This window comes from Astatotilapia calliptera, chromosome 14, assembly GCF_964374335.1.
Source record: "Astatotilapia calliptera chromosome 14, fAstCal68.1, whole genome shotgun sequence".
In the NCBI taxonomy this organism is placed as follows: Eukaryota; Metazoa; Chordata; class Actinopteri; order Cichliformes; family Cichlidae; genus Astatotilapia; species Astatotilapia calliptera.
Genome location: NC_137435.1, coordinates 17,393,934 through 17,421,169, shown reverse-complemented (window position 1 = coordinate 17,421,169; position 27,236 = coordinate 17,393,934). Strand labels below are relative to the sequence as shown.

At 39.5% G+C, this 27,236-nt stretch overlaps 3 protein-coding genes and 1 long non-coding RNA gene across 6 annotated transcripts in view; 2 read left to right on the top strand and 2 right to left on the bottom strand.

Moving 5' to 3' along the window:
* The window catches only part of arhgap35a (Rho GTPase activating protein 35a), a 57,870-nt gene extending 54,289 nt beyond the window's left edge, over positions 1 to 3,581 (bottom strand). The window contains exon 1 of the mRNA XM_026192419.2: positions 2,969 to 3,581. The gene's annotated coding sequence lies outside the window, so the exon portion shown is untranslated. The remainder of the gene's footprint in view (positions 1 to 2,968) is intronic.
* Positions 3,223 to 4,712, top strand: LOC145420138 (uncharacterized). The gene is made up of 3 exons (XR_013901435.1): positions 3,223 to 3,360; positions 3,614 to 3,664; positions 4,574 to 4,712. It is a non-coding gene; the product is annotated as an uncharacterized LOC145420138 (long non-coding RNA).
* A 131-nt stretch (positions 4,713 to 4,843) lies between these two features.
* ap2s1 (adaptor related protein complex 2 subunit sigma 1) lies at positions 4,844 to 16,011 on the top strand. 2 transcript variants are annotated; one of them, XM_026192426.2, is made up of 5 exons: positions 4,844 to 4,983; positions 8,284 to 8,433; positions 8,833 to 8,946; positions 13,823 to 13,882; positions 14,472 to 16,011. In XM_026192426.2, exons 2-5 carry the CDS (start codon positions 8,341 to 8,343, stop codon positions 14,571 to 14,573), a joined length of 369 nt encoding a protein of 122 aa, XP_026048211.1. In that variant the 5' UTR covers positions 4,844 to 4,983; positions 8,284 to 8,340; the 3' UTR covers positions 14,574 to 16,011. The 2 variants fall into 2 exon arrangements, with proteins under 2 accessions (XP_026048211.1, XP_026048210.1); XM_026192425.2 differs by lacking the exon at positions 4,844 to 4,983 and adding an exon at positions 7,572 to 7,739.
* A 2,692-nt stretch (positions 16,012 to 18,703) lies between these two features.
* On the bottom strand, positions 18,704 to 26,924 carry rab4b (RAB4B, member RAS oncogene family). 2 transcript variants are annotated; one of them, XM_080288940.1, is made up of 8 exons: positions 26,726 to 26,924; positions 23,189 to 23,269; positions 22,323 to 22,437; positions 22,091 to 22,153; positions 21,243 to 21,397; positions 21,069 to 21,164; positions 20,707 to 20,882; positions 18,704 to 19,556 (listed from the first exon to the last, which is right to left on the bottom strand). In XM_080288940.1, the coding sequence occupies exons 1-7, from the start codon at positions 26,739 to 26,741 to the stop codon at positions 20,767 to 20,769; spliced, it is 642 nt and encodes a 213-aa protein (XP_080145066.1). In that variant the 5' UTR covers positions 26,742 to 26,924; the 3' UTR covers positions 18,704 to 19,556; positions 20,707 to 20,766. The 2 variants fall into 2 exon arrangements, with proteins under 2 accessions (XP_080145066.1, XP_026048206.1); XM_026192421.2 differs by having other exon boundaries at positions 19,368 to 19,506.
* Between the last annotated feature and the right edge of the window lie 312 nt (positions 26,925 to 27,236).

The window sequence follows — 27,236 nt, the reverse complement described above, 5'->3', positions numbered from 1 at the left end:
TTTTATTTAATTTAATAACTGTACAGTACTCTGTTTATAGTAACTATTGTCCTTAATGTAAATATGCAATAAAAATTGTGTACGTTTCTGTTCTGTGTCCTGTATACTGTTTGTTTGTGTCTTTCTGGCTGCTGTTGAACCAAATTTCCCCTTGTGGGACAATTAAAGGATTATTCTATTCTATTCTATTTGTGTTGAATTTAAAATTCTCAGATCACTAATTTGTTGAAAAGGGCCAGTGAATAGAAATATTAGTAATACTTTCTAATCTTTTTGTTCCCTCAAAACAGGGTCATTTCCCTCGTACATAAATTGGTCAATCAGGGTACAGAGCTAAACTGGCTCTGGAACAGAACAGGGTCACAGTACAGAGGCCTTTATATCAGCCTGTGCCCATCTGCAAATCTGTAATGAGCAAGAGAGCCGAAACAGAGGGGAGAGAAGAGAACCTCAGTTCAACTGAGGCAGGCACACTTTCTAATGGAAATTCAGATACAATCATCCCAGAATGCACTTCTCTCTGCCTAATAATCAGCCACTAGAACAAGGCAGTCATTGAGAGGAGAGTGACTGTAATCTGGTCTACCAAACTCCAAAGCTGCCCGCTATAATTAGCTCCTTTCTCCATCAAACACAGACTTACAGTGACTCGCAAGCAACCCTCTCTTGTAATACAAGAGGAAAGAGATTTAGCGAATGACGCGTTTTCTGATGAGTAGGAAAAATTTTTCCATGCTTGGCAGGTGGAGTAACTTCACTCTGACAGGTATGCAAGCAGTAAAACTGGAGCAGGTGCAAGTCCACCATTTAATTCAGCCAGCACAGTAGAAATCTAAGAGTCTGGGTCGACACTGCAAAGCGGCCCGTGCTGTGCTACAAGCCCGAGACACTTTCGCCCTATTGAAATAAACTAATCACTACTTAGCTTAGTGAATTAAGTAATGTTTCACACTACAGGGCTCAGGTAATTTCTAATTACCTTTCCTCGTTTTTTTCCCCCCCTGGTCCACTGTTGAGAAAACAAGTGAGCTGACATCTTAGATTTGCTGTAAGGAGTAAGTGTTCCTATGCTGCTTCTATTACAAAGCATGAAAAACCCTGGATTTATCTGTTCACATAATATGGGACAGAACAGTGTCCTCATCAAAGGATGCATTCTCATCTCTGGCCTACATGCTGACAAACAAAGCCTGTTCTCCTCTAATCTCGGGAACATGTTCAAGCCCAGGACTCACAACATGATCCCAGAGACAGACTGACAGGGGTGAGTGGGTATGCTGGTAGCTAGCCTGCTGCCTGGGCAAATGGCACAGCTATTAGGGGAAGAAGATGCTTCCTGGAGAGGTGTGACTGCACTGCAAAGGGCCCAATCAAGCACAGAACAGAAGTGCTGACAGCTGCTAATGCATTTACCTGAGCGCAAAGAGACCGTCTTACCAAGAAAACTTTGCATACGAGTCTGTGTGCATTTCCTCCTTAGTATGGTCTTCCTGACAAGGCTGATTAAGATCAAAGGGAGGAAAACTCATCAAAAAGCACATATTCAAGCACAGCCAGTAAATGTGTGCTTCAACCTACTTGCTTGAAAAGGATGCACGATACCAAAGGCACATACCCATTATCAAGGTTCCTGTTTTAAAATGTCTCCTTTAACTGGCAATGACACAGCAGCACAGACCAAACCAATGGATACTCTGTTTTAAGGCAACGTCATAAAGCTACACAGAGATCTCATGCTTTAAAATCAGCCATTGTCAGTCTTTAATATAGAAGGATCACTCTTTGAATTAAAAGCACTAAAGTCCAGTGGAAGGACTCCCCCCCCCCCCCCCAAAAAAAAAAAAAAAAAAAAACAGAAAGAAAGAAAGAAAGAAAGAAAGAAAAGGGGGTGGCTTCCAGGGCAGTGACCACTTTGCTGCAGGATTAGGCTGTGACACACTGGTGACTAGTCCTGGCATAAAAATAGATTAATAATGTTAACTGTCTCCATTAGGTCACCCTAACCAGCCTAGAACTTAAAGGACAAAGGAGTGGACATTCCACATTCAGTGAGCCAACATAAATATCCTCACCTGAGAAATAACTTGAAAGGTTTTAAATATTTTCTAGGAAGAACACAGCCTTTTGTGTTACAGGTTGGGTAAAGGAAATGAGGAAGTTAGTACAGGTACCCTCAGGCATTAGCCAGCTATATCAAGTAGCCAGCCCTGTGCAGCTTTGGCATTTACAAAGTTAATGATACATTCAATAAAGGTTAAAATATATTTTCATGAAGAAAACGTGGTATATTAAGACCTTAAACACGACTTAAATGTACGAAATTACAATAAACAAAGCTTTTTAAAACATTAAAAGTCTATTTTTTAAAGCAGAGCATAGTATATAGCATAGAAATAAACTGAACATGCAAACATGCTGTGACACAACTGTTTAACAATCTTCAGCCTCTCCCAAACATCCTATCTGCTCTAACCCGATTTCAAGTCCTGTTTGCCCCTTACGTTCAGACATAGCCTGGAGTTTCTCCAGGTCTGACAGACCAATGCATTCCAGGTGTTGTTGTCCAAACAATTGTAAGGTTTGGACAGGATCCATTTTTAAGACCCCCACCCCCCTCAGTCCCTTTCTCCTATATAAACGTCCCATTTAAACAAGCACACGTTAACCCCTAACCTGCATAAGAACGCCTTTTATTTTAATACACACTCGTATCATCACGCAGTCATTATGATTACTATTAACGGGCTTCAAATCAAGCCAGCCCCCGTGGAGGGGAGGGGGACTGGGGTTAACTCCCAGTTTCTTGTTACTCGCAGCACTTCACTGCAACCCAAGCTGCAATGTTAGGAGAAGTAAAATCAGGTGAACGCCTTAAAATGCCTTTTGCCAATACTAGTTAGGTCTAAAAACTGCTTATTCACACTGACTCACACACACAATCGTGGCCGAAAAGCTACAGTCTACCTACCATATCATTCCCGTTTCTGTCCTGCTCTTGTCCGCTCCTTTCTTCCTCTCCGTGCTCCTCTGCGACCCGCAGCCGGGGAAATACTTTAAAAACCAGACAAAAACACTCCCTACAAGCTCTCACATCGATTATTTTCCGCCTTTTCAGTAAACAGGCTGTCTGTCCATTGCTTCCCACATAGGGTGTTCACTTACATCAGTCTGAAGTTTTCAGACACGAGATACATAGATGGTTTGTCTTTTCTCCCAGTCTGGAAAAAAAATACAAGTAAATTCTAGTAAGGAAAAGGGCAGGGGAAAAAAATCCTGCTCAACTTCAGTTTTTTTCACCACGGCTGGAAACGTCTTGCGAGGAGGAGAAAAGGGGGGCCGGCGTTGGAAAGCGCTGTTTCGGTGTGTTTTCCACCACGTTGTTTTGACCAATTATTATTTCCTTTGTTGTGTCAAAAATTTATAAAAAAAAGAGTCCACAGGAAACGCGACCGCAAGGATCAGCCTTCATTTACAGAAAAAGCGCCGCTGTTGGAAGAGTACAACAGTTCGTACGAAAGCCTTGTGTGTGTGTGTGTGTTTTTTCCCTTTCTGATGTTAAGCCCCTTGCAGGATAAATGTGTGACGTTGTGTTTAAGTCTATTTTTTTCCCCAGCTTCCCAGTAATGGCGGCATGCTCTTCACAGAGAGACACTCTCGCCCAGCGGTAAATATACACAATTACAACAAACGCAGACTGTTTATGATACGCTGCTCACCGCCACACTATTAAGGCGTAGCTAATGGTGACTAGTAAGCCGAGACCAACAGTGAATTTATTTGAAATGAACCATCATAATACTCTTCCATACGTGTGTATATTTAAACTAAAAAAAATAGTTGACGTATAACATGCTGAATACATTAAAGAGATATTCGAAACAACAAAAAACACACGCACACAAAGGGTGACTATGCTTTAGCTAGCAACCAGCTACTTCTAGTTACTTTAACCATTTCTGTTACTTTCTAGTTTCATTTCTTTATAGCCCTTTCTTTTATTTTAAATTGAAGAACAGCAAACTAGCTCCGTTGTCCAACATGGACTTATTTGTGAGTTGTATCAAAGTGGGGTTAATGTCTTTAATGTCTCATTTTGGATTACTGTTAAACATGAAACGGTTATTTGTTTTTTCTACGCATAAAAAGGAAATGTGTTTATATTATCATGACTGTGATTAATTTATTTTATTTTGGCCCATCTGCGTTCATGGCCCCACGGCTCCCATACCACTTCCTTGCAAAACTGACCACCATTTCCCTGGACAGATTCAAGCATTAGTTATACAACACTGTGCAAAGGTCTTGAATAACCCATTCGTTTCTTTATATTTTGCCAGGAAAATGGAAATAGGTTCAGCGATTTATTGAAACATCTGTAAGGATATGTGGAAATACAGTATATAAGTATATATAAGTACAGTATATAAGGCAAAAACAAAGTTTGTACTATTCTACCCCTGCCCTGATCTCCTCTACACACACTGATGATGATGATTTCAACTGAGAAAAACTTCAAATGTGGATTCGTCACTCCTGTTGCCACTGATCTTTTCTTCTTGTTCCCTTTCCTTAGGAATGGCTTCCTGACAGCCACCTTAAGAAGAGAGGAACTAATTACAAAATGATTTGATTGTGACAGACTGCTAGTAACAAAAGTGTCTAAAGAAACAAATTTAATTAGTCTCTAATTTTTCTGATATCTGTTATGTGTAGAAAACCAGGTGTGGTTCATCTTTTGAGTTAGGTTCCTTTTTTATGGTTGAATCATTCATAGGTCAATACTAGGTGGTTCACTTAGCATTGATCATTGGCTGAGGGCTTTTGCACAGAACTGTTGCTTAATAGTTTTAAATAGTTAATGGCTGAATCATTTGTGAAAGATTTGTTGTGCATTCATCCAAGGACTCCCACCTAAACTGTTATTGAACAGCAGAGAGAGGAAATGTTTAATGCCTTTCCTGAGAAAAAATAATCATCTTAAAGGTTAGTCCTAATTATAAGTGTTGTTCGCTGAGTTATGTGCTTGTCAAGAGTTATTGTGAAGTGTTTTCTACTTTGATTAAAGCCATTTTAAAAATTAAGGCAGAGAGTTGAGATACATTGGAGAAATATCTGCAGTGTTGTACAAGACAACAGCCTGTACTAAGAGCTCAAACAGATGTTTAGTGTCTAGCAGTGAGACCCTCTCTTGAAATTCTTTCTCTCTCCCCCTGTTAGTCCTTCCTTGAACTCTCAAGAACATGCAATTCCGATCTGGTAATCTAAACTCTGTGTGATATGAAAACAAATAGTTTGTGTGGCCGTAGAACTCAATCTATTGTTTTGAACTGGAATTTGGCACTTTAGGGGATATTTAAGACTAAACCTTCGTAAACAATAGAGGCATCGTGTTTAAAGGTTATTACTGTATTCAACCTCCTGGAGTGTTGGATAGCAGAATCAAAACATAGCAGAAAATCATTTGTAATAAAAAAAAATAGGAAAGAAATTATGTTGTTCTTACATAAGTTATTAAATTGAAGTACATAATGTGCACTATGTGTGTCCTGACAAGCTTGAATTGTGACCCATCATTAAATACACAGTCAAACAGGGTTCAAGGTGCACTGTCCTGTGTTTGAGTAAGTCCACACGCTTCTGTCCAATTGCATTACTCACTAGGTTCTCAGCAATATTTGCATGACCCCAATCACACGGACCAAGATTAGCTGGGGTCAAAGTGTGTGTTGAATAATGTGCCTCTGTTTTACATCCCTTTCGCCTACCTCCACTTGTTTTTAAAACAGGCCAAGGTCTTGCGACTATCACAAAACATTGCTATGCAGTGCTGCTTATGCGTATAATTCTTATATAACCACCATGGCAAATTTTATTTTTATTTTACTCTAAAATACGCGACAGAATCAAAACACAGCTGCAAGCATTATACAGAAGAAAAACACTGCACTTTTTGTTTAATCACTGGTTGGTTTCCTCTTTCATTTTATTATTATTTTTTCCATCCCACTTTCAGTCCTCGTTGTATCTGCAGCTAAAATATGTCTCAGTCCCAAGGGCAGCGCATTCCTCCACTCACAGTTGTGCAATCCCTGACAATCACAGTCCCCCATCCCCCCCACCTCTGACTCCCTAAACACCCAGAACAGAGGCAAGCTGTCCAAGCTGTCTGGGCAATGTTCTGCGGTGAATTGGCTGCCCAGGCAGACCAGTAAACAAACTCTGACTCTGCAGAAAACAACCTCCAAAAATAATGTAATCTCAAGAGGGTGCAAATAAGTTATATAGGCTATTGCTACTTTTCAGCCTGTAATGAGTTTGGGTATAAATCTTTTGTATTCTACAAATCTTCCTTTTTGTTCATATGTCTTTATGCTAATTATACGCAATAATCTAATATAATTAAGTGGATATAAATAAAACAGTTTGATTAACTGTGTATGTGACAAATACACTATCACGTTTGGGGACTTTTTTACATTTAGTAAGTCTGTATGTGAGCAATTTTCACCATGTGTTTAAACAAATAGAGCAGACAAAAGTCTCTTTGGGCTATGATGATGTGATCTGTAGTGAGATCAGGCAGCACGTGGAAGAGAGCCTGGAGAAGTGGAGGTATCCTCGGTAGAGAAGAGGAATGAAAGTCAATAGAAGCCTGACAGAATAGACATGTGTGAATGAGACGGAGACCGATTTAACAGTGAAGGTGACAGACAGTGCACAATAGAGAAGAAGAATAGAGTGCAGGCAGGGTGGAGTGGGTGAAGACGAGTGTCAGGGGTGATTTGTCACAGATGGATAGCGGCAAGAGTGAAAGGGAAGATATAGATGTATGGTTTAGAGATGGTGGCCCTTACAAAAAGACAGGAGTCAGAGTTGAACATCCTCAGATTTTTATTGGGAGTGGGACCAGGAGGGATAGGATAGGAAATCAGTATATCAGAGGGACAGCTCGGGTGAAGTGCTTTTGAAATAAAGTTAGAGAGCCAAGGGTGTGATGTTTTGGACATGTGAGGCGGAGGGATAGGTGATATATTCGAGAAAGGATATTAAATATGAAGCTGCCAGGTAGGCAGACAACAGGAAGATCTTCGAGAAGGTTAATGGATGTAGTGATGGAGGACATACAGAGGACTGGTGTGACAGAGGAGTATGCTAGGCAAGGGGAGATAGGAGATGAAGGTAAACGATTCACTATGGCGACCCTTAAAGGGAGCAGCCAAAAGAAGAAGTGTTAACCAGTCTAAGAACTGACAGGAAATTGCCCAAGAGAACAGTGACATATTTTTAAAAATCAATTTTATAGTATTAGGATACTATAAAAAATAGATAACAAGTGAAATGCAATACTTGTGAAATTATTCGACAGGAAGTGCTTCCGGTAGTTCTTTCAGAAAAGAATAAAACCTGAAACAAACACGAAAAACTACAAAAATATTTAAAGAGATGGGCTCTTTGCTTCTCATGTGATCCACTGCACGACTCAATACGAGACGCCACACAGGGATGTTGGTTGTTGTAGTTCTATATTAAAATCCATTGCTTCTAAATGTGACAGGAAAAACTACAATCCCATCATGCAACGTGACGCAGCCATAGTTTTGCCACTTCCTATTAGCTTGGAGAAGATAGCGGACGAGCGGTCATAAAATATCGATGTATTAATGTGAAAATTATTGCACACTTACTTGGGAACCTGCTGCTTTGGAGTCTCTAAGGTCCATATTTGGGAGGCGAAAATGGTAAATATGTCTCAAACGAACTATGTTGTATTTTCTTCTCATGTCAGTAGCATTTGTCGTTTGGTTGCTAGCATCTTAGAGTTCGCCAGATCGGCTATTCCATTCAATGAGTAGAAAACGATAAGCTAACTGGGACGCCAACAATTTTAAATCAAGATGTTTTACCAAACAACTATCAGTTTACTGAAATAGATCGATTTTATTTTGCCGAGTTCTCCGAAAACGATGCTGTCAAAATGAATGGGTGTGGTTTAGCTAACACTATGTTTAACTGTCGATAAGCTGTAGATAAGCTAAGGGTAGCTACAGTTACTTGTAATATATCTTACATATTAAAATAGTTGGATACCTAAATGGTAAGTATCTCCAAAGTTATATTATGTACGACAGCTACTAATAGGCAAAGTAAGATTATATTGTGTGTTGCTAATGAGTCATTTCTGGGAGTTTCATAATTCTGTCAGTGTCAAACTGCTTAATATTGGATGTTAAGGACAAGTAAAGAATGCCTCATTTATTTATTTTTTTGTCTTGTTTCTTACAGATCCGCTTTATCCTCATCCAGAACCGAGCGGGAAAGACACGACTGGCCAAATGGTACATGCAGTTTGATGATGATGAGAAACAGAAGTTGATTGAAGAAGTGCATGCTGTCGTTACTGTCAGAGATGCCAAGCACACCAACTTTGTGGAGGTATGGGATTAGGCAGTGCCGCATGTACCCACATTTTCTTTTTTCAAACAATTCTTTGACGTGCTAGAACAACAACCTCTTTTCTCTAATCCTGTATAATGACACAGCTGGCCCAGCTCCTTCACTACATAGATATTGCAGGCATTATCTCTTAACATGTTTTTTTTCTATGTTATATGATAACTGAATGAAATTCTAGTGGAATACAACATCACATGAAAAGAGAACCCCTTTAGTGGATCAGGTTTTTAATGCTGTTAAAAAAAAAAATCAGCATGAATGTATGCATACTGGGTGTGTTTTACCGTACCGTGGGAGCTTCAGCCCTGGTAAATCTGCTGCTGTTGTCATAATATGCGCGATTAAGCTCTTAAGAGGATTTTTCTGTTGTTCTCACAGTTCAGGAACTTCAAGATCATTTACAGACGTTATGCTGGTCTGTACTTCTGTATTTGTGTGGACGTGACTGATAATAACTTGGCGTACCTCGAGGGAATCCACAACTTTGTAGAGGTAAATGAAACGCGCAATATATAGACCTAGTAAGTGAGCTATGATAATTTAGTTGTCATGGTCTGATGGTTTTCAAGAATGTCTCTCAATGATTTTGTTCAGAGGCTATCATCCTTCACTGGCTTGGAGCTCCTTTAGAACTTCTCTGGGTTGTAAGGATTGCAGTAAAATTACATGTAGTAAAGGTCTTTAGTAGTTAAAGTTGAAGTATATACAGTGGAAGTGAAAAAGTAAAAAAAAATATAAACTGGATTACAAAGAAGCGGAGGAAAAGAATATAAATTAGTTAAGCATTATTATGTACAGCTAAACAGAATCCACGTATTATTTACCAGCCTATATACATTTATAGCTAAATGCACATATATTTCAATATTATTTTTTAATCTTTACATAACACAGAGAACAGGAAGAAAAACAAAATCCCCTCTTGCTTCTTTCATTAGTCTCCACTGGTATTCTCAGTTTTCACCCTGGCTCAAAGCATCCCATATTCAGCAATTAAATTCTGCCATTTATTTTCAAAAATATCTTTATTTTGATATATTTCCTCTGCCCACATAATGATGCTGTTATTCAAGTATTTACCTTCCACATAATAGAGGACAATTGTAAAAACTGAATTGGTAGCAGAGATCCACTATGCTGTGATCTGACTTCCTGCTGATAAAATCTGCATAAGACTATAGAACTACAACATTATACTATAGAATGCCCTATTTTTGAAGCATATTCCCAGTAAGCAAGTATCTATAAAATAATTCAACCTGTGAAATTCAAATTTAAATATCAAATGTAGTTATGCAGATATAAACCCTTTCTTCCATGGCATACATAAGTCCAATTTTAAAAGATGATATGTTTTCTTTTTTATCTGTTGCTTCTGAAGAGCACATCATTTAGTTTTTACATTATTATAATATTGTTTCCCAAATGTGAAAGCCATTCTGGATTTCAAATAACTCAGGTATAAAGGATGCTTTAAATTCAGAATAAAGTGCTACCTGAATTTCTGCATTTTTAAAAGTCTAACTTATTCATAGTTTTTAGTGAAGTCAGATTGTTTTCTATAAATCTGACTTAGCCGAAACTCATACCACAGCTTGTATCTATAGTTTAAACTTTTAGCATGACGCTGTATTTCAGCACAAATTCCAGAACCTATTAAAGCTATGTTTACGTCACATTCATTTTACAGTCTTGGGTGTATCATTTTTGACTAGTGTTAGTGTTATACCATGCTGGAAAAAAATGTTATCGTTAAAATATTGATAGATTTGATAACGCCTTGCCACATAGATACACTGCAGTGCCAAAAGGCAGTATTGCACTATTTTATGACCTGGCTCAAAAGTCACAGCATGAAGGCTGATCCCAGAGTTTCTAAAAACACCGATTTTATTTTAAAGTACTTAAAATTTCAGCAAAAAATGAAAGGCCAGAGAGCATAAACACAAGAAGTGCCATCCTCCTAAGCCAACCTCAGGCATGGCTTTATCCAATCTCTGTCACTGCAAGACAAGTAGAGGTTTCAGATGGGTGTACCACCTCCCCTACTCAAAAAGGTTCTTCCAAGATCCCCAAATAAAGAAAAGACCTCTCTGGAGTCTTCTGGTTCTTGATATCCTAGATCTGAAATACAAATAGGGAAAGCAGGACAATATGTGTGCCTTGCAACGGTGGCATACTTATTCCAATCAAGCTAAATCAACCCTGGAAAGAAGATTAAGCCAGCAAAAATCTCCCAGAACACTCAAAGCGCTGTATAGATGCCTCATTCACCCATTCACACAAGCACTTTCTTCTGTGCGTAAGTCCTTTCCATCTACCAATCACACACATTTATACTCCGGTTGGCTGCATGGGAGAGCAACTTGGGGTGGATTTGGCATGCATACTGGAGGAGCCAGGGATCAAACCAGTCACCAACCTTCCGATCAGTAGAGGACTTGCTCTACCTCCTGAGCTGCAGCCACTCCCATATTAAGAAAACTACTGTCTGACCACTACACAGAAAAACTTAGTCCTTTTAAAATAATTTAAATGGATTTAATCATTATGAAGATCACACAAATTGCTACACTGCATACACGATAGTAACATGCGATCAACCCAAATTGGAGTATAACACCCGCAAACCAAAATGATTACTCAGAAATATTTGCAACTGAAACCAATAGTAGTAACTAATAATCTCAACTAGGGCTGCCACAAACGATTATTTGGATAGTCGACTAGTCACCGATTATTTTTGCGATTAGTCGACTAATCAGATCATCATCCATTGGACGTAAAACGTACAGCTTATTGCACCAGCAGCATCTGCTCTGATATAACTATCATTAGCTTACAGCTTTAAGTGTTTAAGGTATGTGCTAACTAAAAATAAAGACAAGATGATAGTTTATTAAATTTTAATGAAATTTGCAGATTGTTTCGGTGAAGTTTAATAAACTCCTTGCTATGTAAAATATAACAGGACACCGGAGTATATTCTGGAGCATCTCACACTTCTGATAATCAGCTGTCTGCTTGACGTTTATTCAGCTGTGTAAAAACTATAACTTTAATCTCAGCCAAACCGATTTACTCAGGAACAAATAAAATACTAAAAAAAAGCCAAACAATAACATTGTTAAGTTATCTAAGTGACTTATATATCATGTTTAACCTGAGTAGCGAGAGACAGCGGTGGGTTTGAAAACAATTTGCCAGGAGTCCGGTGTTCTCACGGCTCTAGTGAGCCTAGCCCCCGGCTCGCTATCGAGCTAGTGGGTAACAGACGTCTCTGAAAACGTCGGAGCGCTTTTGAAAATATGTGGTGTCCTGATAAACTGAGCAGATATTTGAGATTTACACAGCTACATTCTCGCCTGAAAATATGTTAAACGTTTATTTTGTGACCCAGAAAGAATAATAAGAGTAACATTAAAACTAACTAGCTGCCGCCATTGTTGGAAACTGAGCTGGGCTGCGCTATGAATTCTGGGACACAGCTGCTTCTTCTTCGGGGTTTAACGGCAGCTGGCATCCTTGTACATGCAGTGCTGCCATCTTCTGTTTCAGTCCGTTATTACACTCTTAAATCCTACTACTTATTCCTGCGTCTTTTGGGATCTTACAAAGCTTCAAACGACGCGTCGACTATTAAATCAGTCGTCGACGATTTTGATAGTCGACGTAATCGTGACTAGTCGACTAATCGTGGCAGCCCTAATCTCAACCAGAAGTGATCTGTTGTCCCCACAACATAAATAGTCACATACCAAGTGGTTCTATACCACAGAAGGTTACTATAGCCACAAAATTCAGTATCACTCCCCACGTTGATCACAGCAACAATTGTTGCTTAACACCACAGTTACCATTATTACCTGGCCAACAACAATTGCAAGTGATCCAAATGAAACTGACCAACTTCTCCAAAACACTAAAGGTCACAGCACAAAACATTCACCTTATCGTTAGGCTTAAAAAAGGCATGTTCACACAGAGACATAACTAAATACCACATGCCATCTCAAGAAAAGACCTACCTGCTATAAACACAAGGGCATAACTTTAGACTTTTCCTGCTCATAAATGCTTGGAACAATCTTGTCACTCTGCTCCTCCACTTGGACCGCTAGCGCTGGCCATAACTACGGCTTGACAGACTGACCACGCGCACCACACACATACTTTTTTTTCTTCTTTTTCGAACCTTCGGATCATGTGCGTGCCGAACTGTGGAGTGGGGACCGGTTCGGATTACGGATCAATAGTGATCTGTTGCACCACTAGCCATAACTAATGAATGCCCTCAAACTGCTGTCAGAATTCCCTCCAAAATTCAATGTCGCTGGTTTCATTTTGAGCAACTCTGAACCTAAAACACCTAAACAGATACAGAACTAACTTTACCCATCTAGTCTTCAGTGGCGCATCAGGTTCGAGACAAGTTATGCTGCCTTCATGGACTTTAATCAACAGTTGATATGAGATAGTTATTTTTAAAATGGTTGAACTCCTTTGTTATCAAGCATTTAGTTTAATCAGTGATTTAGAGAGCATAGGTAGATCACGGTGATTGTCTGGACACATCAGTCAGCTTGAGTGTGCTTTCCTCTAAAGCTTAGTTTAACATCTCTTTATTTTTCTAATCATTTAGTCTTTAAATGATGTGGTAGCAATTGAAATTGTGAGCTTAAAGTACAATCTAGTGTTTGCCACTAGCTAAGACAAACAGTAGACCATTTTTTGTCCAGAGCACCCGGGAGTGAAGGTCATTTGATGTAATGTTTGACTGTGAAGGAATGCACATTACGGTATTCTCAAAATGAGCTGTCTTACTTTCTAGCTGGCAAGCTTGTTATTACATAAAGCCCCATCTAAACACCAATGAAGGGTTTTTAAAAAAATTATTATTATTTTAGTCAGTGAAAATATTCTCATAAAAGATACCATGCCACACTTTCTATTAGCTCACAGCAGGATTTGCTCACAGGCTGGTTTTAACATTCATTGTAGCAAATACAAGGGGTCAGTAATTCTGGCTTTGTAAATGAAACCGTATCACTGCTCGAAATGATCTCCTGTGGAAACGAGATGAGGCCAGACTCACATTAATTTTAAATGGCCACATTTTAGATGTAGTAGATATAAGTGTATTACATGGTTTTCAAGTGGATTCTGCTGCTGCTACAGCATCACATAATTTCCTGCACTAGTGCATCACATTAAGGTGTGTGTGTGTGTGTGTGTGTGTGTGTGTGTGTGTGTGTGTGTGTGTGTGTGTGTGTGTGTGTGTGTGTGTCTTACTAAAGTAGTCTGTTTGGATTCTTATCTGATTGAATTGAAAGTCTGTATTTTCAATTGCTCCTTTGCTTCTTGGAAGGTGCTGAATGAGTATTTCCACAATGTGTGTGAGCTGGACCTTGTGTTCAACTTCTACAAGGTAAGCATATTGAGAAGTGAATTCTTCCCCTTTGTTTTTAAGAGTCTTGATATCCAATTAAAAAGACCTTGAACAGAGGAGGACAAAAGAGAGCTCTGAAAGTGCTTTTTTTAGTATAGTGCCATGGTAACTGATATAATAATCACAGGTTTTTTTTTCTTTTTGATCTTAAATACTTTAGTGGGGGTGGATTCTTTTTTCTTTTCATAAATGCTTAAACTCCCTTGACCCACCTGCCGCTAGTGTTAATTGCTAATTACCTAAAAAGCATGTGAACATCCGCCCACATGCTTTACTCTAACACCGCTCATGTATGACATGGCCAGAAACCAACAAATAAGGTAAATCAGCTGTTGACAACTACAACCTCTTTCACAAACTACAACACACCTGAGAAAAGCAGGTGATGGAAAGAAGAGTGACTCATCTTGTCAGGTTAATTTCTTTGTCACTCTGGTTATTTTTACACAATGATGACAAATAGCAGGCTGGATGACTACTTTGTGATATTTGTACTCTGTTTTGAATCATCTTAATATCCTCAGTTTCATCACAGTGTTGGGCTCTGTCCTCTGAATTGTGTTTTAAGGTGTACACGGTGGTGGATGAGATGTTCCTGGCGGGGGAGATCAGGGAGACCAGTCAGACAAAGGTCCTCAAGCAGCTCCTCATGCTCCAATCACTCGAGTAAAAAAGAAGAAGAAGAAGAAAAAAAGTCGATAACCATCTATCTTACCTGGATACTAATCTGCTGCCCTGGCACCCAAAACATCTTGCTCATTTTTTTTGTATCAGTCTGAAATGGACATTTGTCATGTTCCTGTCTCTGCACAGCCAACATTTACCGGGACTTCAAGGGAAAGGGGGGAGGGGGTGTTTAGTAAAGAAGATTAATATTGTTTACATATGGATATGAGTCCAATTAATCTTTTGTCACAAGTCTATATGTTGCAATATTCTGCACCCGTCTTACTGGTGAGGATGTTTTGAAGGCTATACAGCACATTTCAACAAGTTAAAATTACATATACTGCCTTAGTTACACTCAGCTGTATTCTGTTTTTCTTCTTCCACAAGCCAGTGGCCACAGAAATGAATTATTCCTGTAGTAACCACAAAGTAATTGCATCTATCTCTGTGCAGTGTGGAAACAAGTGTCACACTGCTCTCTTCTGCCCTCCTCTCATTAACCTAAACATGTATTTAATGGCACTACTGTGACTAACAAGCACCATAGAGACTGCCTATAATGACCCCTGTGCATTGAGAAGTTATAATAGCCTCGCAGCCTTTTCTATAAGTAATGTTAAGCAGGTCTTGGAAGTTTTAGGATATTCATCATGGCTGCTGCGCAATTTATATCTGGATTGGAGTATAGGCAAACTACGGAAACCTCTTCAGACCAGTTGACCCAGCACAGCTAGTTCAATTGAATGGAGTTTACTTAGAACGAGTGTCGTTCTGACAGTTTGTTATGGCAACCTGTGCTGTCCAGACGTCCTCATGGCTGATGGTGGTCAATAGTATAGGTCATGTTACATCCAATGGTTGCACAGTGGTATGTTGTGATGATTTCGGTTGCTTTTGAAATAATCTTTGTCATTTAATGCAGCTCGTTACATCAAATGGTGCTGGTTGGTTACTCTTAAGAACACTTAAAACTATCCCTAGATACAGAAGGTATATTTTACATAAATCAGTAATGTAAAAATTGCTTTGTATGGTGTGTACATACAGTGTAGCCTGTGTTGAATATTGTGAACACAAATAGTTCCTGCTCACAGTATTTCCATACATTCCTTTGGCATTGCATAAAATGAGTTGAATTTTAAATTCCTCTTAGAAAAAAAAAAAAGCTTTTACTCACATCCTTTTGCTCAGCCTAAATCTTTGACATGGTCATACTAATTTTAACCATATCTATTCACAGGTCTCAAAGGTGGTTTCATATATTCAAGTTTTGTATTTTATTTTATTTTTTAAAATTACGGTAGTGAAATATGTACTGCTTCCCTTCTTGTCCACCTGTGAGTTTGTTGATGAAAGTGATGCGTGTAGTACTGTCTCCTGTTCACTTATGCCAGTATCTCCCTCTTTGTGTAAATAATAAACAGATGAAGTAATGCAAAGGTTTCAGTATCTGACCTAATATTCTGGGAAGAGGGGATTTTATTAGGTGTATCTTGACTTTTTTCTGATGTCTTAAAACATGTAGTCATGCTACACTGCTAAAACTGTTGGGCTGATTTCGTATAAAACAACACTCAAAGCTACTGACAAAACATGTAAATACAAGTCTTTAAAATTCAGATTTAAACCTGTCTAGTGCATCAGCGCCATCTAGCGGTAAGCCAATCCTTTCCCTCGGTGAATTTGCAATGTGGTTATGAAGTCATCTTGATAGCCTGTCTAAAAATCAATAAATCATTCAATATATCCACTTGAGCTACATTAAACCGCTCTGGCCATTACTCCATCGACCCAAGAGCATAAATCCAGACAATTGTGACAGAGGGCATTTACTCTTCATCATATGAGTCCTCTGATATCCTAACCTCAGCCTGACTGCCTTTGAGAGAAATGACTTGACAGAAGAAAGGCAGGCAGAGGTAAATGAATCATATACCTAGTAGGACCCATTGTTAAATTTCAAGGTCTGTTAAGTCAGCTGGCTATAAATCTGATTTGTAAATGCTGCTTGCGTTGCTGTGCACGAGGGCTGGGGGTCACCAACATTCAGGATCCGATGCACTTCAACGCCCTTGAGCAATAACCGAGTGAATACAGTGGCTTAATGCCAAAGTTAAAAAAAAAAAAATTAAAAAAAAAAATCCCTGATAGCATTAACATTCAGGAAACCAGTGAAAAGAGTTACATGAAAAACAAGCAGTTTACTGGGAATTGCATAATCATTACAATCAATGAGCAACACTCACCCTTAATAGACAAATCTTATTTACAGGATAGGTTACTTGAGATGTACAGTAGTATTTAGGTTAGATTATATAACATTACTAAGCAACAACTGAGTTGGATTGCGTTCATCACATTATTAAGTCTATACTGGAACAAATGAGAAAATGTTCATATAGCTACTCTGATTAACTTTATGAACTGTACAGCGAATACAGATGAATGCAGGCTAACAATTCAACAGTTGACTCAATAACTGCGCATAGATGACAGCCTGTGAACGAGTGATCAGAATTGCTGCTGATGGCCACCTACAGCTCACAAAGTCAACACCCTTCCATCATTACCTCCACGTCAGCAGGGAGCAATAAACCAATCAAATCTCACACAGCATGAGATCACACTATTACACCATTTTTTGTTGCTGCCTGACAGCATCAGAAAAAAATGAAACCATATGAAGAATCTCAGTTGTCATTTAGTAAAAAGATAACATCTAAAATTAATATATTTATTACATTATACAGTTCAAGTAAAATAAAATGTACAATTCTATAGTTACAGCATATAAACAAAACAAACACAGATTCAAAAGTAAAAGTGCACTTGCAGAAGGAGACAAACTATCATGCTATGCAAATATTTTATGAAAGCAATGTGTTTTGACCATCTGTCTCTTGATGTCCTATATGATCTCATGTTTGCCCTTTCAGTGTGCTGGCTCAGTTGAGCTTAAACACATATGGTTTGTCTGGGAGAATGTATGCCAACACAGAGGCTTGAGAAATACGTTTGCGCACACTTTGTTTTTGAGCTCCTCTTGGCTTGGTTTGTATGACCTGCTCTCAGACAGTGATTCAGACAGAAGCGGTGCCTTTGATTAAACAGCAGAGCGGGGGCTTTGGATTTTCTAAGCCATTAACTTGCAACCTCATTTTCCTCCAGCAGCACCACAAACCATGTTGTCAGTGTTACAAGCAGAGAGGAAACTGTGTTTCTGTGGAAATTCCCCTGTTTCTCTCTAGAGTAATACAAGGTCTGTTCTCAAGAGAAAACATCTGGGTCAGTTCAGTGGTGCAACAAAACTGACATTTTGCAGCAGAGCTGCAGAGGGAGATATTAAAGGGAAAAACTTGGAATTTGACCCATACACTGAGGAGATGTGGTGTCTCAGTTATACTGAGAGGGCCACTTTGCTGGCATGGATCGGTTCTACTTTTCCGTTTAGAGGGTCAGGGTCACCGATAGTCACAAAAACAAACAAACAAAAAAACAAAACCCAACTTCATCTGATGGAGGTGGTGTCTTCTAGGGTGAGAATGGCCCTATCAATAGAGCATGAGGGATTATTGTTCCGACTATAAAAAATAAAATATTACAAATCATATACTACAGCTCAAACGAGCACATATGGAGGATCTTGATTAGCATTTTAAGATGTCAAATGAGGAAATATTTATCCCTCCAGTATAGCTCCACTTGTACAATCAATGTCAATGAACAAAGAAGATGATTTGAGAGTACATTGTCTAATAATAATTTTGTGTTGTCTTTTATCCCCCCCCTCTGATATCCAGAGCTTAAAGAGAAGTGATTACTTGGAAGTTTAAAAACAGAATCCTGTCAAATTGAACGTACAATGTGGCATGATTTTTAAAAAAAACAACAAACAAACAAAACAAAGGTCAAACCTTTGGCTGGTTGGGCGGCACAAAAGTTTCCCAAACAAACCAAACAAAAGCCAACTGTGGTTTCCTGTGACGTCTTATACAGTACGTGCATTTATGAATCTACGAGATGTCATGGAGAAAAGCCCAGCAGGAGTCAAAAACATTATAATGCCAATTTATCACTATAACTGGACATGTGAATTTAAACATGGTGTGAATCTGATAGAGCTCAATTTACAGACTTGTGGACTTTTGGTTTAAATAAAGAGCAAAAGTTCTCTTTTTTGTGCTTTCAACCTGACCCACAGCCTTGCCTGTTTGGGTGTAGAATGGAGTGATGGGATCATCCCCCCATGAGAGTTTATACATATCAGTGTTGGGATTTATATGCTATGAATCCATCTGGTCTACTACGAAAAAATTAAAATGACAGGACAAAGTAGAAAGGATTTGCATCACACCTGGTGTAAATCGTACCCAAAAAATGTGATGTTTATCATTTATTTTCCATTAAAAAAAATAAAATTCTCATAAATGATGAAAAATAATATTTTCCATCATTTATGAGAAATATAGTTAATGATGCATGATTTAAAAAAAAGAAAAAAAGTAAGGGATGTCTTTATGAATGCTAAAACTAGGAAGAAAAAAAACCCCAATGACCCACACTAGGACAGGTTGAATGCACAAAAGAGTTTAACAATAATAATTTACAAGCAATGATATGTAAATGCTCAAAGTATTTTGGGGATTGCTAAAACCAGAATGAAAAAGCGGAGAGCAAGAGAGAAAAAAAGAATAACACACAACAGTAGGTCAGCCCAAACACACAACCCTTGACTTTGTCCTTGTCTGATAAGTAACAGAGACCATGGTGGAGGATGTCTCTTTACATTTCCACTTTGCTCACACTGAGGGGTTATGCTGTCCAAACGCAAGAGCAAACCGACCCCCTCAGGTAAGCCGTAGACTCTTACCAGAGGTCAAGGGTCATAGGTTGCAGTGATCTCCACGACCCAAGGTGATCCAAGGTGTGTAGAACTGAAGGAGAGGGGGAAGGACGATCACACACCAAAAAAAAAAAAAAAAACCTGGAGCCGAGATGTTTAAGAACAGGAAACAAAGTGAGCACCGACACGCCCTCATCAACGCTAACACAGATAAAACCTGTTAGTTTACAAGTCCCACTGGTCACATGAGTTAACAATAGGGATGGGTATCGAAAACCGGTTCTTGTTGAGTTTCCCATTTTTGCAATCGATTCCCTTATCGATTCCAGTCGCCCCGAATGACGTCACCACGTTGCAGAGCGTCATTTACCTGGCAGGAAACATGGCGGCTCAAATGCTAAAAAGTTTGGTCATACTTTACGAGAACGGATGACAACAGGGCAACTTGCAAAGTAGAGATTTCATTTAAGGGAGGAAACACTACGAATATGCAAAAGCATTTGCTCACAAAACACGCGATGACCTTAAATGTATGTCGTGATTTTATTTCTGCTCCAGACTCGTGAATCTCAACCCAGCAGCAGCGGTAACGTTTGCACGTCCTCTCCCGTTAATACCGCAGGTAAATAATCAACTAACAGTGCATATTATGTTAGCGCGATCTGCCTTATTACAAAACCTGCCATTACTGTGCATTTAGGTGACCATGATGAGAGACAGACAGAGTCTGGTTGGCTCAGATGCTGGCAGTTCTTGCTGCAGTCTACCGGTAGCGTCTCCTTTCAGGCCAGGATAGACGAATGTCACAGAGCAGTGATTAAGTTTGTGGTAAAAGGCTTGCACCCATTTGCCACAGCAGATGCCCTCAAATTTTCGGTAAGTGAATGTGTTTAATTGTAGGCAGGGACATTACTGAATATTCTTGTGTAATTGCTACAGAATGATTTATGTTATACTTTGTTATTGCTACAGAAGAATATTTATTTTACATTTACAATTTTTTCCCCCGGGGACCCTGTGACACCCCATTGAAGAGCCATAGGCTGAATCTCTTAAGGATCTCTTAAGATCTCACTGTTGGGTTTGTAAGGCCATGCTACTCCTAAATTTCTATCTTGTTCAAAGAGAAGATATAAAACAAAGTTCTAAGCTAATCGACCTTAGTGTTCTCCTTTTTAAAAAGAATCGATAAGAGAATCGATAAAGAATCGAATCGTTAAACAGAATCAAAAATGGAATTGGAATCGTGAAAATCTTATCAATACCCATCCCTAGTTAACAAGTTACTGACCTGTAGGGGGAGTTCTGTCTGTGTGGACCTGTGGGCTGGGGTGAGGGTGGGTCCCAACCCCTAGCAATTACACTGCTGCTTATTCTGTGTTGTGGTGCCTCTGGGCTGTCGCAGCTGCCTCAACGAAGCATCTCCATACTGAATACCTGAACCCATCCTCTCTGGGTCCAACTCGCCTTTGAGAGAAGCACAATGAGAAACATCAGTGACACAGACATGTATGCTCTAAAAATGTCAGATCCACATCACTTCATGTGCTCAAGCTCTGAAAGCATTAAAAACAAAACATGGAAATGTCACTAAATTCTAACAAAAAACATCCACCTCAGATACACTTCTATAACAAAGAAAACAATGTGTACCTGAATCTATCTTGTTGAGAATGGTGCGAGCACACTTCAAGAAACCCTCCTCGACATTTTCACCTGTTAGCGCGCTAGTCTCTAGAAACATCAGCTCTGTGTGTGGGAGAACAAAAATACTTCTAAGAGTGGGGAAAAAAGCATTTGAAATGCATCAATGTACAGATAAGTTACCATTCTCCTGAGCGAAGCGTGAAGCTTCAAGGAAGGTCACCTCTCTGTCTGCATCCAAGTCTTTCTTGTTGCCACACAGGATAATAACAATGTTGGGACTCGCCAGTGTCCGTGCATCTGTCAGCCAGTTAGTCAGGGCATTGTATGTCTCTCGACTGTAAGACATTTTATTCATGTTATTTACCCAATTTTCTGTTTCAGTTTGTTTTCAGCATGAGGCTGTAGCTCTAGTTTCATTGTATACACTTGTCTGTTTCCCTGTGCGAGAGTGTGTCAGGTGACACCATCTGTGATGGACTTCTGCTTTCCTCTACAGACGCTACCTGACAGAGGATGCCTCTATATTACAGCTCTTGACAGTCCGCACTCCACCTCACCTCAACAAAAGCCCATAGTTTGTTAAAAGCAAACTACTGCATTCAATCCATCTTGAGTTTACGACCCAGAGTTTATGAAATACAGTAATGTGAGTGGCCTGTCATTAAACAGCACGATTTCTGGAGGCTGTACAGGCACAATGTGACTCCTTTTGTTAGTTGATATATGGACTCGAAACAGTATGAACACTCAAAAATAAACTAAGCTTCAAAGTTAAGTCTGTAAAATTTCATTTTAATTGTAGTCACATTTAAAATTTTCAATTAATCACAGATGCCAATGCCCACACCAAATACAACCTTACATTTTGTTGCTTCTGGGAGTCTTAGTAAACATGTAGTTTTTATTCTGGGAAAATTAAGGTACAACTGTAGTATCTACATCCCATTATCACAGCAAACAAAAAAGCTCACTTTGTTAGAGAAACTTATGAAAAGGAAGTGGGAGCACGAGGGCAGTGGCTGTTTTACCTGGTAATATCGTAGACAAGAAGTGCTCCAGCTGCTCCTCTGTAGTAGCTGCGTGTAACAGATCTGCGGAGAAAATGGAGGAGAGAAAAAAAAAGGCTCCTTTAAAAGATCAGATGGTGAGATTTGACAGGAGAAACTGTCCAATCATTTTAACAGTTATCATCAGTCAGACACTTCATTATCCCAGTGGAGCTGGGACTTGTGACTTTAGGTAAATTTTGAAGGTAGATACCGAAATCGCTCCTGGCCAGCAGTATCCCAGATCTGCAGTTTGACTGTCTTTCCTCCAACGTTGACCACTCTAGACCCAAACTCCACACCGATGGTGTGGTTGGAGTCCTGTTTAACTGCAGTAGGAACAAACAGAAGACAGTGTAAAAAGGCACAACGTGAAATATACATAAAGGAGCAGGAAAACAAACGAAAAAACTACATGTGTAATATTTGGTGTTTGGCTTGTTTAAAAGACCTCTGCTGCTGTTTTCAAATACCTCATATCCACATTATAAGCTACAGGGAGTTGCAAATTAGATTAACAGTGCCAAGTTGCCCAGCCTCTCTTTCTCTATCCACAGGGACCCCTGAGATATCTTAATCAAATTAAATGTAATCATGAGCACGACTCTGTACATGAAGGAGTGTTGACATGGTTTGTTTTTTTTAAACCACCCCTCTGAAACTGAATTGACGTTTCAATTTGTATTTTAAACAAATTAATGTTTCATATGGAGAATTTTAACAATATAATGAGAGCATCGAGCTCGGTGTAAACTCGGCCATTGTTAGCTAGAGAAAGTCTACAGGAAGTATAATGTTTTCCCTCCATTTAACCACACAGAAAATTGTCTCTTTCTGAAGGACAGTGTGAGGCAAAGAACTGTGGTGATTGGTTTTATTCTGGGTCGACAAATGCCCACATCATCCTGTCATTGTACTCTGACTCATACCAGTCAATGAAGAATTTTCTCCAGATCATCCGCAGACTAATGGTTTAGTCAATATGCAACTCGTGAAACTGACTACAATAATTTCTTGAACGTGTCCATTTATGTGTTTGCACAGTATTAAACTTTAGAAATGCAGCGTTTTAGAACTTACACTTGTTCTCAATGAACTGGTGGAGGAGACAGGATTTCCCCGTCCCAGCACTGCCAATCACCAGGAACTTAAACAGGAAGTCTGCAAGCACAAAAAAGGAGGTAGAGATCAATGCAATGCCAACATCAATGGAGAACCTGCTGCTCTTTGCACTTCCATCCTCAGGGACAATCCTTCCTCTTAATCCCATTGAGCTACTACTTTCATAGTATCCTGCCAAACCCAAATTAGCCTACTAATCACAAAGCGCCTAGCATGTAATCAGTTTAACTTGCCACTTACGATTCTAATTTAATACACTTGTTTGTCTGAGGTTGAAAATGAGTGTGTCTGAAGCCTTAGAAAAGCACCAACACTTAATAACACATGTCATTAGAGCAAGGTTTGAGCTTTAGCATTATTAACCACAGCTTAGGGCAACAGACTTGCACACAGGTTGAATAATAACCAAAGGCAGGCTTTTGCACAGATGTTGTGGAAAGTGGGTCTTTTCTTTGAAGGGCTCAATCCAGCCAACACAAATGATCCATAATTACTTGATCCCTTGACATGCAAACCCATTTAGAGTACAGATAGCCATTGTGTGCTGTGGCCAAAGATAACACAAGGGGGTATTTGCATACTGGATGTATGCTGAACGGCAGTTCTGACCAGTATACTGGGAGATCTGATAAGGAGAGTTAGGCATGAAAAGTGGCTGCATGTGTGTGAATTTACGCTGATCAGTTATGAAAACCAAGTTGCAAAAAAAAAAAAAGGGCTTTGGAACCAGGATTTCAGAATTTCTTAACCACCCAAGCAGTAGCAGTAAAGACCTGACCATGTGTTTCATGTACAGCTTGTGGGGCTAACACAACACAATAATTGGGAGGAATTCTGCATCATTCCTTCCAAGAGAGCCGTTTCAGTTCATATATATTTGTTTGCTCCCTTTCTAGGTCATGCTACATAATTTCAACTAGGTCAGGATTGCGGTTTGTTCATCACTCCCCAAAAATTCTTCTTTTTGAACCACTCTGTTGTTTTACTTGAGTCACTGTCTGGCTGCGTTACCCAACTTCTTGAAGCTCCGGGTCATGAACTGCTCCTCTGTTCTTACACTGAGAACATTTTTTGATATAAATTTTAAATGAAATGTTCTGTTAATGGCTACAGGCCATCCAGATCCCAAGGACAGCCCAAAACCATGATGCTACCTCTACCATGCTTATCATTTTTAAAGGCATGATACAGCACGCTCTGAGACAAACTGCTAACAGAAAAGTTCTCTTCCTCAGGGGGAGGAAACAAGACATGAAAGGTTAGTGCTTAAGTGAATCATAGTCTTTGTATGTTAGATTAGTCAAGTCTCATCTGGCTATACTTGTGATTTACATAAAGACCAGCCTGTATGAGAAATCAGTCAGTAATCCAGGTAATTCCTAAGGCTTCACAAGCTTTATCTTGCAACTTTCAATCTCTCTTAGCTCTGGTTAAGTAAGACATAATAAATAATTAGAGAGGTAGTAAATGAAATGCAAGACATGCAGAAGTGATAGTGTTCTCCTAAATATGTGAAAGCATGATGGCAAACTACAGCTTCCCTACTGAGAACTTGTTCAGGTTGAATTTTAAGTAAATTTTCAATTTCACTTTGAGCTCAAACAAAGGTTCTGAAAGCACAAAGCCTGGCAAGTGATTACTGGCTGCTGTTGATATCACCAGCTTCACACAAAGTCAACAGAAACAGTAAATCAAAGTATGAGATTAATCTTTACTTTCTGGGTGACATTTAAACCAATTATGTCATTGCTCCATGAGCCACCTTCATTTGCTGACACACACCTCCGCCAGCTCAGGTCATGGTGCACCTTTGTTGAAGCGGGTGTTTTCTTAAGCAACACAAGCCAGAGGTCAAAGTCTCGGTAACAGAGTAACTGCAACAAAGCGAAGGCGTCGAAACCCACTTATTTTTCTGTGTAACAGCAGTCAGCGTAACATCTCAACCACACTTCAGTGGCTGTGACAGTGCTGACAAAAATCAGAGACAGACCGCTCAGTTTTAAAAGTTAGCCCAAGCCTTTCTGCATTTTCTCAGACATCGTATACTTCTGTGTGAGATCTGGACACAACAATCAAACCATCAATAATGTCAAAAGCAGGGAGAATGGACTGCAGCAACTACCCTCTCAGGCTACTTTATTCCTCACTCATCAATATTAAGTACCCCCCCACCAGGGAGGATGGGTGCAATGGGTGAGCCCTCCCATCTCTCTCTCTCTTTTTTTTTTTTGGGGGGGGGGGGGGGGAGAGAGAGATCCGACAATATAAAAAGTAATGATGAATAAAAACTAACAGCAACAAAAACTTCAATAAAAGGAGTACTACTACAATATGTCCTTCTCCCCCTGCTACATGTGCCAAATTCTGTAACATCAACATAAACTCATGATTCTCATGTTGATAGACATTACTGAAATTAACAAGTGAAAACTATGCATTTTAAAGCACTTAACAGGCCCTTATTGGATTCATAATGCCTTTTTGTCGACTTTTGATCGTCCAGATGAGACAGTTGAGGAGACAGAGAGAGAGAAGGAAAAAAAAAATCAATAAAAGTCTTTTACAGGTCCCATTAGTGCTGGCACTCTCCCATAAATGTTGCCCACTTGGATAAAGTTTCATACGAGGAAAGAGAGAGACAGGGTACAAGTATAAACAGAGGGAGAGAGTGTATCTGGGAGTGCAACAGGAGAGGATGATGGTGTGCCATTTCATAACAAATGGCTCTGCAGTGTCAGGCTTACTGACTATCAGACAGAGTACTGTTTAATGAATTTATGAGACCACGAATACATCTCTGTATCTGCTCATTATGTGAATGATCATAGATAAGTGCAGGCAGCATTCATTCTGTCAGGATTCATTTATAACGTATCTGTGTCAAGTGCAAGAGCGGAGTTACTTTAAATAAGCATGGAAGCAGATGCATTACACCAGTGAGACACCAAGCAACGTCTGCCCTGCAGGTAACCGATGCATGATCAACCATCGCTTTCAAACTTCCTCTTACAGGCCTTGTTGCTAGCAGTTAAAAGTAAAAATATACATCAAATCGCAGCAGCCTTTCCTGTCGCAAGGTCACAGAACTTGCCTGAATCTCCCCAAGTTCACGTTAACTCAACGTCTCTACACATGCTATTAATGGCTTTTGCTTAAAGTTTGGCCAACTTTTACCCGTTGATGTCTCACCATCTTCTGCTCTCCTTGTTGCCCGTGAAGCACTACACGCTACCATCAAACGACAGAGGTGTCAGTTAATACACACGAAGAAATCCAACCAGAGCACTTTAACTGACCTACGTGTCAGCACTGAATGTTAATTATTACTGTTAAAATCCACAGACACGGTGAGGTGGCAAGTTAGCCTGTGGCTAAGCTAAGCTAATCTTACAGTTTGCTGATAGCAACGCTGCCAGTCTGTCACATTAGACCACGAAGCAGTCATACATAACAGCTAGCAAGCATTAAATGACCGCCTACTCCACACAAACATACCGTATGTCTCAGACATGTTGACCCTCGCTGTATGGAGAACTCAGTCGGACTCTTTTACTGTTCTTTTAGTACTGTGACAGCCGTGTGCCCGCTGGCTTCACACCTCTTTACGGTGTTTATCTACGATGCTAGAGGTTTCCTTTATCCTTTCCCAGCTTCCTCTGCTCCGACCACAACCAGTACAGCTACGCGCTACGTCATTAGTTATCTAGTGGTGTTGCGTTCATGTGTTATTGGCTACGTTGGAATTTTAAGAGAAGAGACGAACACGCTGAAAGGACACTGGCATCGCACAGAAACTGAGTGAATTTTACGAATAGACAGTTCTCATTAAACTAATGAACGAACGACTAGTACAGAAAATGATGCTCAGTTAGAGAAGCGTGAAGTCTAGCCAACTTTAACTAAGCTAAAAAGTAAAGCGCGTTGTATTAAGACAGATCAAGACACCAGATTTTCCCTGTATAGTTTTTACAGATAGTTTATTTATGAATCGCAGTGTTCCAGCAAC

Coding starts and splice junctions, on each gene's coding strand:
- ap2s1 (XM_026192425.2), top strand. Junction 8,434..8,832: donor AGCACACCAACTTTGTGGAG/GTATGGGATTAG, acceptor TTGTTCTCACAG/TTCAGGAACTTCAAGATCAT. Junction 8,947..13,822: donor GAATCCACAACTTTGTAGAG/GTAAATGAAACG, acceptor GCTTCTTGGAAG/GTGCTGAATGAGTATTTCCA.
- rab4b (XM_080288940.1), bottom strand. Junction 21,398..22,090: donor CTTGTCTACGATATTACCAG/GTAAAACAGCCA, acceptor AATGTCTTACAG/TCGAGAGACATACAATGCCC. Junction 20,883..21,068: donor TCTCAACAAGATAGATTCAG/GTACACATTGTT, acceptor CTTCTCTCAAAG/GCGAGTTGGACCCAGAGAGG.